Genomic DNA, 18,330 nt, shown 5'->3' on the forward strand with positions numbered 1-18,330 from the left:
CTGAGCCCAGGAGCTGTAGAGGATCATTCCTGAGGACTTCCCCAGCCCTCATTCCCCTCTCCCTTTTTATATAAAGTGTTCACAAGACTAAAGCTGTTTCCACCAGGAACCCTCCAGATACAAGGAACCTTTCCAAGAATACAGAGCTGCAGTGTAGTGGCTGCTCATAAGTAATTATTAAGCCCTTATTTACACCTTATGACAATAGTCTAAGTACTGTAGCTAACAGGTCATTACTAAGAGTTTTCCTTCAATACCCTCCTTGTTGTTGCTTATGGAGCTTACGAAGATGTACATGAATTATGATACACTACTAATTAGCATGAAAATAAGCAGCTAGTAAATGTTGAATCTTGTGACCTTCATTCAAATTTTACTCAATTTTCTACAGTTACAGTTTGTTTTTGAAAGTTGAATTATACAAGTCTTTAAATCTGTGTTGTTTCTAATTGTTAGCATGGGGGCAACTCCACTGGTTGCTAGATGAGATTTTAGAGTTACATAATGTCTCTACTTTCTAATCTGTTTTCTTTATTAAAAATGTTCATTACTTATTAGAGAAGAACAATATTTTGACCCTGTGCATGCTGAAATGGCATTGTGTAAGTGAAAATAAATACAGTCATGAACCTTGAATTATCTGCCTTGGCTAATGCTCTATTACCGACATTTAACAGTGCATGTACGCCTTTATCTTAATGTGGTCGATTGTGGCTTCAAAAATCAAAGGTGAGGAAGGCCAAAACGTCTAATCAGGCTTCAAAACATTCATCTTAGAACAGAAATTGTCGTTTCAGTTACCACCTCCACTTGTATACAGTCTGTGTATATACCTGATTTCAGTTCAGTACATGTATTAAAGCTGCGATTGATGAAAGTGGTAATGCTGATTTTGCTTTTATCTGATCAAAACCCAAACAGAATGAGGGCACTAGATGAAAGTTAGGAGATCTCAAAAGTCTGACTAATGCATCCTCTGAGGACCATGGTAAATGTGAACAAGGACATCAGTGCTTATTTTTTGGCTTATCAGATTTTTTTAATGGCCCATACTTGGTTAAATATTTGTTTTGAATTTGGCTTGTCACACTGTGTTGATTTTCTCTTCACTAAGAGAGGAGTTAAACAGAAAAGGAAAAGTAGTGATAACTTGACAGGGTTTAACAATCCTGCCTCAAAAAGAAAAATACATTTCAACGTGGTGTCTTTATGTATGGTAAACTTCTAGACTGGACTTTCTGCTTCATATTTTATCTTCTCACAGATACCCAGTTGCAAAGCACTGACACCAAAGTCGCTCTGAAAGTTAAAAGACCATCAATAAGCCTTTAGCTTAAAATAGAATGTTGGTATTTGGTGACACTGGTTATACACTGAACAGTCTTTTGGGGGTTTCAGTGACGTTAGTAAATCACAAGTGTGTGTGTGTGTGTGTGTGTGTGGGGGGGGGGGGGGGGGGGGTTAGTGCCAGCCCTGATAAATTTCTAAATAAAACAAGCTGTCTGCGGTCCTTCAGATCTGGAAACTGGGCTGAGGCTGGAAGACAGAGTCACCTTATATTTTACAGCATCTATGCTGCCTCTTACCTGAGGCAGAGCTTGCATGACGGTGTCCAACAGAGCTCTCATTCCTGTGGCCATCTTCAACAGCTTCAGCACTAAAACATAACATTGTGTCAGCTCTTATCAACCACACAGCATCCTGTTAGTGTGTGTCATTGTGTTTTTGTGTGTACCTCTTGTTATTCTTAGGACTCTCATAATGCGTATGATGGTGGGGTTGATGGGCAGGGAGGCATTCATTTCTATTTCTTCCAGCGTGATTCCCATAATGGACAACAACACAATGGCGAGGTCCAGCTGGTTCCATCTAAACATACACACAATCAATTGGACTTTTACCAAGGATGAAAATGTACATTTCAGAGTTTCTTTGTATTCATGTGAGAGCGTGTGAGGTACCTCTCTTTGAAAAAGCGGCGCAGGCCAAAAGCAATGAGTTTGAGAATGGCCTCGATGACAAAAACCACGGTGAAGACATAATTGCAGTACTTCAGAATCTCCTCGAGGTACTGCAGGACATACAGACAAAAGAGACATACACTTCAAAAGAGCCCGCTGTGGCTGTGCTGTACCGCTGCATCCCGCTTCATTACTATGGTTCTGGGGCAGGTGGTGGAAGGTGTTGCCATGGTTACCTGAGGCTGGTTGTAGTGCTCCATGCTCATGGTGAGGAGGTTTGTGAAGATGATGATGGTGATAAAGAGATCCATGTAGCTACTGGTGCACACAGTGTGGATGGATCGACGCAGTGGGGAGTAGTCAGCGTAGTACGGCTTCTCCTGGGCCCCTACAACACACAAACACACACACAAACACACGCATATACACACGGTCATTAAAATGCTCCTGAAAAATATGATACCAGCTATGAAGTCACTGATGAAGAGGGTGCCAAGTGGCACACTGTTGTGTGTGTGAGTGTGCATATGTGTGTATGTGTACAAACTAAAAGTGCCACCTCAGGAATTCAGTCCCATCCATCACGCACACACACACACACACACACACACATTCCATGGCACCTCAAGGTGTCTTTGGGTAGAAACCCTCGCTGTCTGCTGCCAGATATTTAACTGACAAAGAGAAAAGCACTACTAGAGATTACAATGCAGTGAGGGGAGAATGGAGAGACACACATGAGGTAGAGAGTGTGTGCAGAAGAATAAAGAGTGTATCAGAGCATATGTGATCAGAAATTATGCATGTCCTTATGCAATATGTATGGGGAATGAAGAGGTTTATCACATGTGTAATGTTACATACTGTATATACGTCTAATATATGTGGCAGCTGTAGCTCAGGAGGCAGAGCACATTGTCATATACAGGAATATCCTTTGGTGTGAAAGAATTAGATGATGAGCCTTGCATGGCAGAGTCGTTACTGGGACAATGGGTGTATGCTGACATAACTAACCCTAGTGTTTAGTGGTCCAAAGAATAAAAACAGTGTTTTATAAGTGCAGCCCATTTGCAAAAGTATGTGGATACCCCCGGTCTTATTTTCCAATGAGAGAGCATCCAGTGGATTAGCATACAACAGTTTGTGAAGAATTTCCTATTGAAACTTTACAATGTCTGGCACCAAAAAGGAAGATCCATAAATACATTTCCTGTTTGTTGTGGGGGAAACTGCTTAAAGCCTTGGTTTCAAACCAATCCAACACCTTTGAGAGGAACTTATCACTCAACATCAGTGCCGGATCTCACTAATCCTGGCTGTCTTCTGAACAAAACCGCATCGCACTCCAGTTGCACTACAGCTCTGTCACACCGCCAACGTGTATAAAGTGTTGATCGTAAGCATTTCAGAGGTGGATGGTTTATAGAGGGTTATTTCTTTAGCAGTTACATTATTAGATTTGTGTAGACCAAGTGTACTTATGATAATTGTGGTAGGACAGATTTAGTGAATTTACTTGAATTATTTACACCACATGTCTGATTTTCTATCTATATGGTAGGTTATGATATTAAAAAAAGAATATTCTCTTTGTTCTATAACACAACGCTATTCAAAACACATTTGTGCTTTTGTCTTCTGTTATATAATATGCAAACTGAGCTTTATCTACAATGGTTTATTTTGTAGCAGACATTGTTCAAAAGTAAGTTATGAGAACTATGATTTAAAAATATATATATTATGTGATTTCTATTCATTTCAGGGGGAATTTTAAATCACATAAACTAGAAATGCTCCAGCTAAAAAAAAGACCTTATTTGAAAGACGGCAGGAAATCTCCTTATAAGGGCCACACAAAACATACAAATCAGACAGATGCTCACGGTGTCAGGTCACGAGTTAAAAAAATACTTTGAGCCATATGTTGTACATGTACATGCCAAGCACTCCCTCTTCCCCGTTCTCCTCCAATTTTCTCACTTCTTCTCCTTTTCTCCAACCGCTTCTGACGTTTCTCTTCCCTCAGTCGGGCCTCCTCCTCCTCCTGCTGCTGCCGACACTTGTGAAAGTTCTCCACCACCACGCCCACGAACATGTTGAGCACAAAGAAGCTGACAATGAGCAGGAAAGAGATGAAAAAAAGCAGCATCCACGGGTTGTTGTTTCTTATTGGCTGCAGAGAGAGAATTAAGAGGATGGAGAGAGAGGAAGAGTCAGCGGGAGGACACAATGTTAAGAAAGAGTGGTGACAGGGGGGTGATGAGGGGAGAGAGGAAGAAGAGAATAAACAAGAAGACAATGTAAATCCTGAGTCAGCAGTGAAGCAGCAAGCACTGTCAAGCCACATCTATTTATCTGTCTGCCTTTACTTTTCCTACACCTTCCCTCTCTCCCGAAATATTTCCCCTTTCTGCTGAAAAAAAACAAAACTTCAATTGTGCTTGAGACTGAAAAAAAAAGCCAGGAACAAAATACTGTGAAATACAAAAAACACTGGCTAAAAAGGCTCCCAGTTATTCTTTTTTTTTACTTCCCACAATCTCTGTCATCGTTTGTACGCGCACATATGTGTTTTTATGTGTACGTCTTCACCTGCTGGTCCACTCCGGCAGCATCCAGACCATCATACATGATGCTGACCCAGCCGTCTTTACATGACAGAACAAAGAGCGACATCAGTGCCTTAGAGAGAGGGACACAAATTAATCAATGTCACGCTGTCAATCATTTAGTCAGAAAATGTGTCAGAGCAGTTCTTGACGGGTGTGTGTCTGTGTACGTAAATGCGTGTGACAAACCTGTCCTAGGTTGTCAAAGTTGTATTTCCGTCGAACCCAGCGGTGTCCTGCCTCCAGGCACTGGGTTTTGTTGGTGATGTTACTGACATCAAGCCCTTCACAGTAGAAGAACTTTCCTTTAAACAGCTGTGCACACACACACACACACACACACACACACACACACACACACACACACACACACACACATTTAAAGACAGCACAAAGACAAAAACTGTAACCTCAGCTTCCTGGAGTGTGGAAAGATGGATGTTTTGTTGTACAGTAAAATGGCAATGTGAGGTGAAATGAGGTGAAATTATTCACTGTTTGACAATAAAGAATGTGAAAAGCAATTACTACAAAAAAGGTAGCTTTCAAATTCATATATTTCTGCCTTTCCTACACCTTTAATCAAATGAATCTTTTATGGAGTCACTGTTAACAACATGCTTTGTACTTATTATTATTACTTGTTATGTTATCTTTTAGTTTTTAATTTGTACATCATTTATCAATGAAAATTGTGAAACTTATCAATATTATCTAAAATGAATAAGAATTTAATTAGAAAAACATTCTCAGCACAATCCCTCTCGAGTTAAACTATTGTTTTTTTTAAATTACTTTCAGGGATTTCTGGTGCATAATCAGCAGCTCATTAGCATTTTCTCCCAATTTTTTCCCTTCACTTTTTATTACCTGAAGCTTTTTCTAAGATATGCCTCGAATATTTTAAAGCCGAATGAACAGTGTCTCTCGTGCAGCAGAAAAGACAACAAGCTTTGGATGTTTGGGCACATAATCCTGGGTGAAAATGAATATTTTCCTATGCAAAATAACAAGGCATATCTTCAAACAACAGAGGATGAACAGGGACTTTACAGTTTAAATGTTTACCTGAACCCCCAGAATTCCAAACACAATGAAAAAAGCACAGCAGATAAGGACGATGTTCCCAATGGGTCTGAGAGATGTGATCAGAGTTTCCACCACTAGTTTCAGACCAGGAGCTCGACTTATCACCCTGAGACACACAAAAACACACACAATCAGAAATGCACTACACGTTAAGGTTTGAACAAAACATCAATAAGGCTGCCCCGGCTTGCATTAAATAATTTTAGAATGGCTGTAGCCTAATATCAACATTTCAATCAAAATACCGTAATAAAAAAAAAAACCTTAAACTGATTTCTCTGCAGTTTTGACTCACTGCGTCACTACCTCATGACTCCTCACGGTGTGTCTTATGAAATGAATGATGGTGACGTGAGCCGAAAAGAATGGCCAAAGAATAAGTGGACGGTGGGATAAAAGAAGAAGAGGACAGCAGATAAAGTATGACAGCGGCGAAAAAGAAGGTCAGAGAAGAAGCATGATAAGAAGTGAAGCTGACACCAGAGTGAAGTTTATGAATAGATCAATTCAGCATTTAACCGGTTTAGGGGCATTTTATATTCTTCAGTCCGTCAGATATCTTGATGTATTATTGTATGATTGTCTTGCAGTATATTATTTATTGCAGAATTATCATCTGATATTATTGTCATCATGGGCCATCTATCATATTGGACCTTGTCATATCGTACTGAACTTTACCCTATGATTCCCTACTACACACAAGATGTTATTTATGTGATCACAAACACCAAGCCTTCCTACCTGAGTGGCCTCAGTGTGCGGAGTAGACGAAGCACTCGGAGGATGCCTAGGATTCGATTACCGCCAGCTGATGCGATGGAGACCAGGATGTCCACAAGAGACACAAACACCAAAACTCCATCCAAAACGTTCCAGCTGCTCTGCAGGTACACACCCTTTCCAAAGTACAACCCCATAGCTACCACCTTAACACACACACACACACACACACACACACATAGAGAAACACAGAGCTTCAGCTGAATTATCGAAATAATACAATACTAAGAGGTATAAAATGTGACTAAAAGCTATTCTGATCCCCGACCAGGAGGAAAATGTGCCATTTACAAGTAAGGAGAGAAAATGACTTTAGAGTAAGATGTGTCTTGTTATGGTTACCTTGATCATCATTTCCCCCACGAAGATCACAGTGAAAATGTAATTGGACACACTTAGGAACACACGCTCCTGTCAAACACACACACACATTTGTCAATTTAAGGGCTTCAAGTCACAGTGGCTTCAGCTTTGCTTATGAATTCAAACGTGCACATGTTACATAATAAGCTTAAATAAATCCATTACCTCTGTTGTAGAAAAATAATAAAAAGCATTCTGAGTGCAGCACATGTTCTTATAATGACCCCACTTCCATCAGCAAAAAGCAGATTAGCAAGTGAACAGACTGTGTTGTTTGGTGTATGTGTTCCTGTGTGTCACTCCATATTTGTGATGAGTCATTCGCTGTTTTAAACATTTACTCTGAGCATCCTTCTCACAGCTCTGTAGGGCTGTTGGAGGATTGAACTTGATGAAAATGTTTCTTAGGGGAGGCAAGTGTATTTAACAGAGCTTAACCTAAGGAGAAAAAGCATTGAAAAAACTTTTTTTCAAACACATTGAGAACATGAAATCTATGACATGACATGACATGACATTCATAAAGCATGTCAGGCCATACAATGAATACAGACTCAGTGTAAAATCAAGACTATTTTAAATGTTTAAGTTAAAGGTCTAACACATTACACACTGTAAATGGTGTGGGGGTGGGGGCTCACAAGTACAGAGAAAAAACATGTGACTGTATGTGTTGGCACGTGTTACCATGCTGTTGGGCTGTATGTCGGGTCTTTCAAGAGCAATGGTGATGCAATTCAGGAAGATGAAGAGGAGAATGATGTGATCAAACATCTTGTGACCTATGACCTTCTGACACCACAGCCTGAAACTTGAAAGAGAGAGAGAGAAAGAGAAGGTCAAAGAGAGCATACTCAGTCCCCCCTCCCTCATTTCTCAAACGTTAATTATGACACATCACTGCATTTGTCAACATAATGTGTAAAGTTTCACTCGGACAGATTTTATTGATAAAAGTGAAAAGAGTGTTACTAAGCCTTGGCGGTATCCTTCACACCTTGGCTGTGAATTTTCACACATGATGAGGCTTAAGCCATCTACACCACTCACCACTCAGGAGAATACCAAGGGCTTTGTGTGTGTGTGTGTGTGTGTGTGTGTGTGTGTGTGTGTGTGTGTGTGTGTGATGTATTTACTTGTTGTTTGGAGAAAACAGATAGAGAGCCCACTCTTCATGCTCCAGGCACCACTGTGGTTCGTATGGCTCCAGGATCTTCTTCAGCTTCTTACATAAACTCTGAAAGGAACAAACGCACAAACATTTATTTGCATGAGAAAAAAAAAGCTCACCTATATGAAGGCGTATAGCAATAACTGACGTAGTTCAATTCATCCAAAATGTTCAAAAATAACAGAAATTAAGCAGGCTATCTGTTAGAGTAAATTGAAATCAAAAGTAGGTTTTCAAACAATGTTACTCATGTTAATTCCAGCCTGATATTAATTTGAAATAAGCTCATTAAAAATGTTCAAAGTAACGCAAGTGTCTAAGGTCACAGAGATTGGAATTCATGCCTTGGCAAGCTAATTAGCAGCAGAACTTTTGCGCATAGCTAAACAAGTTCTTTATTTACTTGTGTTAAGTGAAAATAATCAGAGCGTGACTATTATTTTTTTTGTTTTGACCTTAACATAAACAACGTTGATATCTTTTCTCCTCAGGTTTGCATATAAATTCATAACAAAAAGAGCTGCACCTCCTCTATCTCCTCCTCCTCCTGGTCACTGTGGTAATGTGTGGTTAGCGGAGCGTCGTCATAGCACTGGTCAGGAAGGTGAAAGGTGGTGCCATTGCAGTCGGCCTGCTGGAGCGTAGGCACCTGCAGGTAGTCGGCCTGGTCCAAAGACTGCTCCCTGCTGCTCAGGTTGGAGCTGGTGTGCGTGTCAGACAGCAGGGACTCCATCTCTCCTGACTGGCTCTTCCTGTGGAGGCTGGGGGCTCGGCCTATACTAGTCCAGCTGGAGCGACGACTCTCAGGCCCACAATCCCACAGAGATTGTGAGGACAGCTGTGAAAAATAGTAAAAATTTGTTACATTTCTGACTTTTTTACAGATTTAAGACTCCATGTTACAATGATTTGAAACAAAAAGGAATTGAAGATAGATATTGTAGGCATCTCTTTCTCATATGACAACAACTCTGTCAAATAATTATTAGCAGGAAGGCATTTCTTAAAATTACAAACAGATAGAAGGAGGAAGGGGCAGGACATTATTTTTTCTAACAATGTAAATGGCTCCAACATGTGTGAGAGAGAGGAGTAAATGCAATGACAGGAGAAGCTTTTTAGGAAGTCACATAAACCCAAAATTATGTCGAGGAGCTACAAATGCATAGAAAAAGTGATTATACCATGAATAAAGAAAGAAAATTTCCTTCATAGGAAACACTCCAAATTAGTTCAATCACTTTAAATGGCACAAAAAGGTGAGGCAAAACTTCAGTGGAAAATCCCCACCGCTAAGCTCTCAAACATCCACAGCTGGAGAGAACACCAACACTGACAGCAGCATGCCACCAATTAACAGGCAGCGACAGTCGAAAAGAGCAGCAATGCGTGTGATCCTGCCTGCACTGCACAGGTTACACTCTCTGTCACGCCTCGAAAACTACATTCTTCTCCTTCACCGTGTGATCAGAGCTGATAGGACACTTTCCTGGGTCCACTCGTGCATCAGACACATTTACACACATGCTGTAACTAAAACAGTCAATAGAAAAGATTACCAGTCAGACTCAATTAGGATGTAGACTAAATATTGTTGGAACCTGGCTCGACTTGTATATATGGGTCAAATCTGTGCTACACAAAACAAAGAGGACCCATGAAAACCTCATTACACGCAAAAAGGACAAACAAACCAATACAACCTGCGCAAGGGTATGGTGACAAGGGTATGGTGACATCCAAGTCAGTTTATACTCTAAGGACATCTAACATCATCCAGTATTGATTTCATAATCCACCAGTCATGAAAAACCCATCTGGCATTTCCTCAATTACATTTACATTTGTCTTTCAGTGAAAGGAAGGCTATATGACTCAAATGATCAACAGTAAGCGGCAGCAATGTGCCAAGGAAAAGACGACCATGTGCCAGGAAAAATGTCTTTGACAAGCAGGCTGCCAGCTAATACAATGCTGGTAACAAAATATTCCTTTTTGAAAATGTTTTATGGGGAAGGAAATGCATTAGTAGGTTTTCAAACTAGCAGAAAAAGGTTTTGTTGAGACACACTTATCGTGAATACCTCTGCCTGGTGGTACCTTTAAATAAGTTTGTTGTGTTTTTCCTTGTTGAAATTTAAAATGTCCGTTATTGTTGTAGCGTTTTATTCACGGGCATACACTGACCAAAATCTGAATTCAGAAGTTGTAAATGTTCAATTATATCAATTTAATCATGGTGTTTCTCTTTAACTATTATTGAAGCAAAATCAAAAATAAATTCTGTTTTTCTGTCATTTGAAAGATGTTAACATGTGTGTGGGGGGAAGCGATCTTTACGCCTTCTTTTATTGTGCGTATGTCTCCCTCCTAACTGCAGCCTGTTGTATGTAACACTGGGCTCCTGGATTAGCACGTTCCTTTCAAAGGTGTTACATTGAGACACTATCACAATCACTGCAATCTTTGTCTGGCTTGGTAAATCGCAATGCCTGTAATAACTGAACTTCTTTGCATTTTCTCCTCCCAGTATTTTGCACACTGAGGCAGAAACGGCCTATATTACATATGCATTAAGGCAAACATACTAAATGAACAATACGTGTTGTTTTGCACATATGACAGACCCAGTCTTCACTGTACGCTGTTAGCAGATCAGATAGCACATTTTTTTCCGAGTTGTATCACGTTTGCACACGTTTAATACACAAAAACCTTTAGAACATCAGGCCCCAGGTCTTTCAATGTTCTTCCAGTGAAGTGAAGTAAATCTTATCAAATATAAATCATTGTCTGCTTTTTCATTTTGTTAACTTCCTCTGTTTAAGTTCCTCACTTAATCAACTTTATTACAGATATATAACTTGGCAATGGTTTTTAAAAAGCCTGGGACCCAGACTCACCGTTGACCTCCGCTCAATGCTGTTGATGTCCATGGATGCAGCACTCGCCCGGCGTGACTGGCTGGAGTTTATGGTGGGCGTGGCAGCAGTGTGAGTGATGACGGGCAGAGGAGGCTGTGCAGGAGGGGGCATGGAGGCTTTTGGGTTCAGGAGACCATTCGGGCTCAGCATCATTGCTTGTATTTTGAGCTCTGTAGATACACAGGCAGAAAAACATTTTCTCATGTGAACATTTTCATTTTCTTGCCGTTGCTTTATTTATTTTATTTGAGGAACTTTCTTCTATCCATCCATTTTATAAACCGCCTGTCCCATTTTGGGTCACATGGGGCCCAAAAAAAAAGGTACAGTTTATAGGCCAATGAACATTTGAAAATAATTAAATGATTAAAGAATTTCTCTCAGGCAGAAAATGTACCAATCTAAAAAGAAACAGAAAATGATAGTAGATGTGAGAATCTTTATTAACTTTATTGGACCGAAGGATTTCAGCATGTGGCCTTCATCAGGGTCATCCATGAAGGCCACAAGCAGAAACACGTTGGTTTAATAAAGTTCATAAAATTGACCTTCATAATACAAGTGTTGCTGGAGATTTTGGACCTCTTCAAACCGTTCATTCTCCGTGCACTTTGGTTGTGGGTGAAGTTTTGCGAGAAAACCCTATTCTGCTTCTTCATTAAATGTGAGCAGGGCAGAGGGAAATGTTAGCAGTGATGTTGTCCAATCAGTTGTCATTCTCCTCTGTATGTTACAGTTTGTCAGGGAATAAAGGTCCTTAGGCATTCTGGGAAATCATTTTACCCTTCCTGATTGTTTGAAATGGTTTGTTTGTAAAATCAGATATTAAGTTAGCCTAAAAGGTGATAACATTGACATAAGGAGCCAAGCTGTAATGTGCCAAACAGAACCTATGAGGTAATAGAAGGTGAGTGATATTTCTGTGTTGAAGAGTTTGTACCTGCGGCGTACAGTTCTCTCAACTTCTCCTCATCCTCGTAAGAGAGAGATTGTCTCTCTTCATCGGCCTCAGATCTGTTTGCATCTCCCTGAAAACACACAGACGCAGCAACTGTATCAGCACCATGAACATAATTTTCATCATCATCCCCTTCCCTTTCTCGTTGTCTGTTGACTGTTGTAAAAGTAAAAAATGTGAGCATAAGCAGAGTGAAAGACTCAGTGACAAAGGGACGGGCGGAGGGGATCTCCAGTGTTCTCTAGTTGAGTTATGTGCATGGCTTTGGCAGCGATCCCCTGTAGTCACGCCAATAAAGCTTTACTGAATTTAATTAAAATTCACGCCAGAAATATGGAGGCAGACAGCTTTGGCAAAGGGTATCTGTGCATTTGTGTGTATGTGTGTGTGTGTGAGAGAGTTTGAGAGAGAGAGAGAGAGCGAGAGAGAGAGAGAGAGAGAGAGAGAGAGAGAGAGAGAGAGAGAGAGAGAGAGAGAGAGAGAGAGTTTGTTCTCTGATGCCGGAGATAAAAGATGAAAACTAAACAACAAAAGCTCACCAGCTGTGAATGGCAGGCGATATCAAACACATCCCACCCCTGGAGTATTTTGTGTGTGTATGTGTGTGTATCTAACAGCAAGAGAGAAAGATAGGTAGAAAGAGAGAAGGCGATAGATAAAGAGAGAGAGGGAGCGAGATAGAGAAAGAAAGGACAACTGAGAAAAAGAGAGATGGATAAAGAGAGCGAGGGGAGCAGCCACACAGACAGGATGGTGGAGATTATTTCGGTGTAAGCAGCTTTGGTATCAACAGCACAACAGAGCTCAATTAGTCCCCTTCTCTCCGCCTCATTCTCTAAGTAGCTCGAATAGAAAACCCCATCTTTGCCCTTACTTCGGCTTGAAAGCCCTCCACCAAAATGGCAACTAGCAGGTTGAAGAGGACGTAGTTGCCGAAGGTCATGAGGGTGACGAAATAGAGGGCAGCCAGCGGTGTTGTGGAGGCCATGCCATTATACAGCACTGCGTTCCAGTCCTCCTGGGTGAGGATCTGTAGGTTGGAGATGGAAAGGATATGTCAAACAAAGATCATACTTTACTCCAGTTAGAATCCTTTAAAACATAAAGACCTTTAAAATAATTAGAGAAGCATTTAGAGATGTTCTACCACGACTGAAATGTGAGAGCTGATCTGAACAAAGAAAGCAGGAACAACAGTGAACTAGAAATACAACATTCATTATAAGAAACAATAGTGAGTGTAATCATGTAAAAAACTGGAGTGCATTCCTCCTTTAATATCTCATTGTCAGCTAAACAGTAACGATGCTCATCAGTGTGTAATGAGCTCCTGTGGAGTGCATGTTTTATTACTCTTTCTTCTCCCTCAGCTTGCATATCTCACCTGCCCACTGGGAGAGAGTTTATATTTCGTAGCAAAAAGTTGAGTGCAGCACTCCCAATTTGGAGAAAATGAAATAATGTGTAAGATCATCAGCGCTAATACCAGTGACAGCAGCAGCTGCTAGATGACTCTCATCTTGACTAAATGAAAAGCTACATTAGACTGTCATTCATAGCAATGTTTCTAAATCAAATAGTGTTGGTTGTTTATTGGCTTATGTGAGCTCATAAACATATTCCAGGGTGTGTCTCTGACCTGAAACACAGTGACGGTCGCCCACAGCAGAGAGTCAAAGTTTTTCCTGTCAGGTAAAGTGTCTCCACTGTTCTGCTGCAAACCAAACTTACAGCCAAACAGATGCATCCCAAGGATACTGGAAAACACAACCAGACACCAAACAGACAAAAAAGAAAGAAAAAGAAAACATGTCTTTAGTACAATGCAGTAATGCAGCTGGGTGAGTAATTATGTTCTCGTACATGTTGTAGTATCTACTGTAACAAAGAAGGAAAAGGTCAGTTGTGACTTTTGTATGGTAGAGTATAATCAGAATAATTTCAGCTGAGAACAGTTGGCGTTTGAGTCTCAGAATGCATCATCTCATTTAGAAAAAAAGAGGAGACCTGAATATGAATATGAAGAGCATCAGCAGCATGCAGAACGTGGCCACGTTGTCCATTGTCTTCATCAGCACAACCAGCTGCCTCCTCAGTGCAGGAAGGAACCGGACCAGTTTCAAAACTCTCAGCAGTCGGAAGGTACGCAACACAGACAAGCCTCCCTCTGCCTCACCAACAATCTCCCACACGCTAAAACACACAGAGATAGTACAGAGACCATCAACAGAAAGTCCTGTGCAGATCAACAAGGGAGTATCTGTGTCCTAAAACTGAGGAGCCACTCCTCTGAAGTTGGCACTGGTTGTACCCACAAAAGCCTTCTGTCCAGGTGGAAAAAGCTCCCAATTATTTCCATGTGGCCTGTTGCAAGTGAAAAAGGGAAATGAGCCAATGTTGTTTACAACTAAACAGCCAATAAAGAAGGTGAAAACAGTGTGCACTGGCACAGTAAACAAGCAAAGCCTTCAAGTGTGGATACATAATTTAGCTTGTAGTACTACATAATGGAGTGAATACAGACCCCCTGGAATGGTAGAGTCAAACTTAATGGCCTCACTGCCAACGCCAGCATCACTGTGACAGTCTCACATGATGCAAATGCAATGCTGCTGAAGACTCTCAAATGACAGGGCACTTACAGAGCAACAGCATCCCAACAAACTGTCAGCCTGAGATCCTTTATCAGAGTCTGACCTGATGATGACAATGATGCTGTCGAAGCCGTTGTAGGGATTTTTGAGGTATCCAAAGAGCCCAAGAGCCATGACCTTCAGCAGCATCTCCAAACTGAATAGACTTGTGAACACCATGTTGCTGATCTCCAAAACATCTGTCAGCTCCTGTGGCTGAATAGCAAAGAAAAAGAAGAGCAGGAACAGAAAGAAATGGACAAATAAACAATAACAAGGAGACTAGCAGCGAGATTGGCAGTAAAATAAACAAGTTATGAATTCTTAAATGCTACTCTAGGCAACAGTTTATGTGGATAAAGTCTCAAAGGGAAGCTGCCCCAGGATGTGAACACAGTCTAGCTTCTTCCCACAGTCCTTTGGAGTAGAGAGAGTGAATGTGCTTTCATTATTTATACTAATGAAAATGCTGAGAGTACTGGTTGTCAACCTTTTGAGTGGGCCCCACTCTGGGTCATAGAGGCACAGCAAGAATACAGCAAATTGCAAAACAGGAATTCATCAAAGTTAATAAATTCAACCTTTGCTTGTGTTTTTTTCCCCTACTTTTACATTTTAACACTATGATCTTTTATAACAATTGAATATGTTACAGGGGCATTCATTGGTTATTTGAACACTGTTGGATGACGGATCATTTGTTTTGATTTATCTGTTGAATTGCCCCCTGGGGACAAGTAAGGTTTTTTTTAATGGAATTGAAGTTATAGGAATATTCACATCATATGACTCACAGTTAAGAGTCAATTCAGAGTGGCAGAGGCCAAACACAACGTTTAAAAAGTTAACTGAGGTATTATATTATATATTATTATTGTTTTTAAACGGTTGGAAACATAAAGCCAGAGCACTGGATGACATTCCTTTTTTATCAAGAAAATAGAAATTGGGACTTATTTGTCACAAATTGATCAGACCATCAAGGCATTGCAAACGTGTATGTGTGACATCTGCCTGACACAGAGTAATTCTCCAGAGAAAACTCTCAGAAAACAAGTCCCAAAGGTGTTTCCGACTAAGCTGTTCCGGCCATGTTGAATGAAATGAGGGAATTTTGCCCACTAAAATGCATGCCTGTTTATTCACACTTTTTATTTAGTTACTGTGGATCTCTGCAGCATAGAGAAGAAAAGTCATATTAGGCTACGAGGGAAATGTAATCATATACTACTATGAATACATTTCCATGGTTAGTTTTGGTCTTTTCAGATCATTACTTGATCGTAAAGAAGTGTTTAAATGGGATTGGCCTTATTTTTAAGTCTTTCAAGAAGTTAAGGCCATCCGGATCTGTCATAATGCACAGGAAGTAGGCCAAGTGAAATCTTCCATCATCTCCCACAGTCTACTCTTGCCTTTCAGCCAATCACAAAGTCAGATCTCCCCTCCTCCTCCTACGACTCCTCATGTCTCCAACCTATCCTGATCGCCTCTCTCACTCTGCCCTGTCTCTATGCACTCTCTCTCCTGTCCCAGGGTCACGCTTTAATTAACACTTCAGGTCTTATGAGTTTCTCCATATCCCGATACATGTGCGCACACACACACACACTCACACACTCACACAAAACACCCTGTGATCCCATGTGCCTGCTGCTCTAAGTGTTGATTGGAGAGTAACTTCATTGACTCAACTGCACACGGTGATTAGCACATCCATTTCCAATCAGCTGAGGTCAAATAAACACATACTGAATTGCACATACACACACAAAAGCATGCAGCCTCTTATAGCAGCGCAAACATACCTGTTCGTGGTACTCGATGCCCATTGACAGCGTGTTAATAAGGATGGCAATCATGATTCCTCTGTTGAAGTATCTGCTGCCAACAATAAGATCTAGTTTGGCTCGGGGTCCCGCCCAGCAACGCTCCAACAGCCTTTTCTTCGGCTCAGACACCTGTGTGTCAATATGACAGGGGCTGCTACAATGGCAGGGGCTGTTACTATGACAAGGGCTGTTGCCAGGGCATGAGCTGATGTACCCATGCTGTTGGTCTTCAGTCTGCTCATGAACATTTTCAGTGTCACCCAGTTGGTTGTAGTATACACAGTACGGGCATGCTGGGGAATCTAGTGGGACTTCTCCTGGCAACGTTATAGCAGGATGTCCAGCACACCCACCTGGATGGACAGAAGGAGAGGTGTTATAGAAAGGTCAGACATGCACAGGGGAATTGTAAATAGTTAATTCTGTATGTTGACATAATGTCATACAATTTATATTGGCTGCACAATATAGGAGAGCACCTTCATTTCATTTCTAGGAGACAAAATTCAATAACATGGAAGAAACTTAACAGTTAGGATGCTTTTGTGCAGAGGGGGAGTTCTTTTATTAGAACAGGGATATGAGGATACGTGTGTGTGTGTGTGTGTGTGTGCGCGTGTGTGTGTGTGTGTGTGTGTGTGTGAGAGAGTGTATGTGTGTGTCTGCGTGTATGTGTGTTTGGGGGAAGGAGCGTGGAGTGAAGCGGGAGTAAGATTTCAGCGGACTTCATTAGCAAGCAGCTCGGGAGGAACGCTCCAATGACATAACAACAAATGCTAATCTTGCACGAGCAGTTCACTTGTCATCACAATTATAACAAATTCATGTTTCACTGGAGACTGATATAGTAAATCCAATCTGGCCGTTCTGTGGTGTGTGTTTCTTTAGATAATATTGGCTCCGAGGAAACTTTCAGCAGTCAGACATAAGAAAAGAAAATGGCTCTGCATTACATATGCATAAAATACACTCTGATTTTCAGCATCCACAGTGCATGAAACAGCATGCTGAATTATTTCTACTTTTCTTCTTGTTCATGGGAAGTGTTCCGGATACAATACATTTTTAAGTGAATTTTATTAAATAATGAGGTCTTTCCTCTGTTATTTAACTGTTTTTTTTTCTTCACATCAAGAATAGTTTTATAATCAATGGTAGTATTATTCAGATTATAAACAGTTTAACGTCTTCTGAGACTGGATGAGCTCTTTAGTCTGAGAAAATAAGTACAATAAGAGTACAGTCTAGACCTTCTGTTTTTTAAGTGTCTTGAGATAACATTTGCTATTAATTGGCGCTGCACGAATACAGTTGAATTGATTGATTGATTGATTGATATTTTTCAGGCAAAATGTGTAAGTTCAGACTCTGTAGCTGTCAGTGCATTCAGCAGATCCTCACAGCTGAATCGAAGTTGGCCTGATCTTGTATTTGTGGACAATGTACAAGTGTTAACATTCATCAATAAATCTGTTTGTTAGATTATCTGTAAACAATCTAGATTCAAAAAAAAAAAAGTATTTTTATCATCTGGGTAAAACTACCACAATATGACAAGCCATATCAGTACAGGTGAATTTTTGTCTTTTAAAAATTGCATTAAAAAGTAATCAAGTCGAGGGGTAGCCCAGCGGTTATGATCCAGCCCCACGTATGAAGACTATTGTCCCCTAACAGGTGGCCTGGGTTCAACTTCAATCAGCAAATCCTTTCACGCATGTCACTCCCAACTCTATCTTATCCCTTTTTCCAACTCCCCCCAGAGTTTTGTCTTCACCAAGGGTTAAGAAAGTCAGGATCTCTTGGAGTCTTCTGCTACAATTTGAAATCTATTTCACTTTCTCTGAAGTAAGTGCTCCGTTTTATCAGGTACCCTTTACACCCTTCACATCCGGGAAATCAACAACTTTAAAACCTTAAGGACCAACTGGGAGCTGTTAGTAGACATTTTAGGTGTTTTCTAAGTTCTTATTTCAAAAATGGTGTGCGGTTTACTCGGAG

At 40.7% G+C, this 18,330-nt stretch overlaps 1 protein-coding gene across 1 annotated transcript in view; it reads right to left on the bottom strand.

The window, feature by feature from the left end:
* The window catches only part of LOC306819663 (voltage-dependent T-type calcium channel subunit alpha-1H-like), a 43,800-nt gene that overhangs the window by 7,624 nt on the left and 17,846 nt on the right, over positions 1-18,330 (bottom strand). Inside the window, exons 10-29 of the mRNA XM_079337089.1 lie at positions 16,306-16,682; positions 14,562-14,713; positions 13,872-14,057; positions 13,504-13,621; positions 12,739-12,894; positions 11,847-11,934; positions 10,886-11,076; positions 8,509-8,820; positions 7,948-8,048; positions 7,499-7,622; positions 6,791-6,859; positions 6,410-6,594; positions 5,645-5,771; positions 4,766-4,891; positions 4,560-4,649; positions 3,948-4,140; positions 2,198-2,349; positions 1,962-2,071; positions 1,736-1,869; positions 1,587-1,657 (exon numbers count right to left, since the gene is read on the bottom strand). Coding sequence (XP_079193215.1) covers positions 1,587-1,657; positions 1,736-1,869; positions 1,962-2,071; positions 2,198-2,349; positions 3,948-4,140; positions 4,560-4,649; positions 4,766-4,891; positions 5,645-5,771; positions 6,410-6,594; positions 6,791-6,859; positions 7,499-7,622; positions 7,948-8,048; positions 8,509-8,820; positions 10,886-11,076; positions 11,847-11,934; positions 12,739-12,894; positions 13,504-13,621; positions 13,872-14,057; positions 14,562-14,713; positions 16,306-16,682 — 3,062 coding nt within the window. The remainder of the gene's footprint in view (positions 1-1,586; positions 1,658-1,735; positions 1,870-1,961; positions 2,072-2,197; positions 2,350-3,947; positions 4,141-4,559; positions 4,650-4,765; positions 4,892-5,644; positions 5,772-6,409; positions 6,595-6,790; positions 6,860-7,498; positions 7,623-7,947; positions 8,049-8,508; positions 8,821-10,885; positions 11,077-11,846; positions 11,935-12,738; positions 12,895-13,503; positions 13,622-13,871; positions 14,058-14,561; positions 14,714-16,305; positions 16,683-18,330) is intronic.

Source organism: Symphodus melops, assembly GCF_947650265.1.
Source record: "Symphodus melops genome assembly, chromosome: 2".
Classification (NCBI taxonomy): domain Eukaryota; kingdom Metazoa; phylum Chordata; class Actinopteri; order Labriformes; family Labridae; genus Symphodus; species Symphodus melops.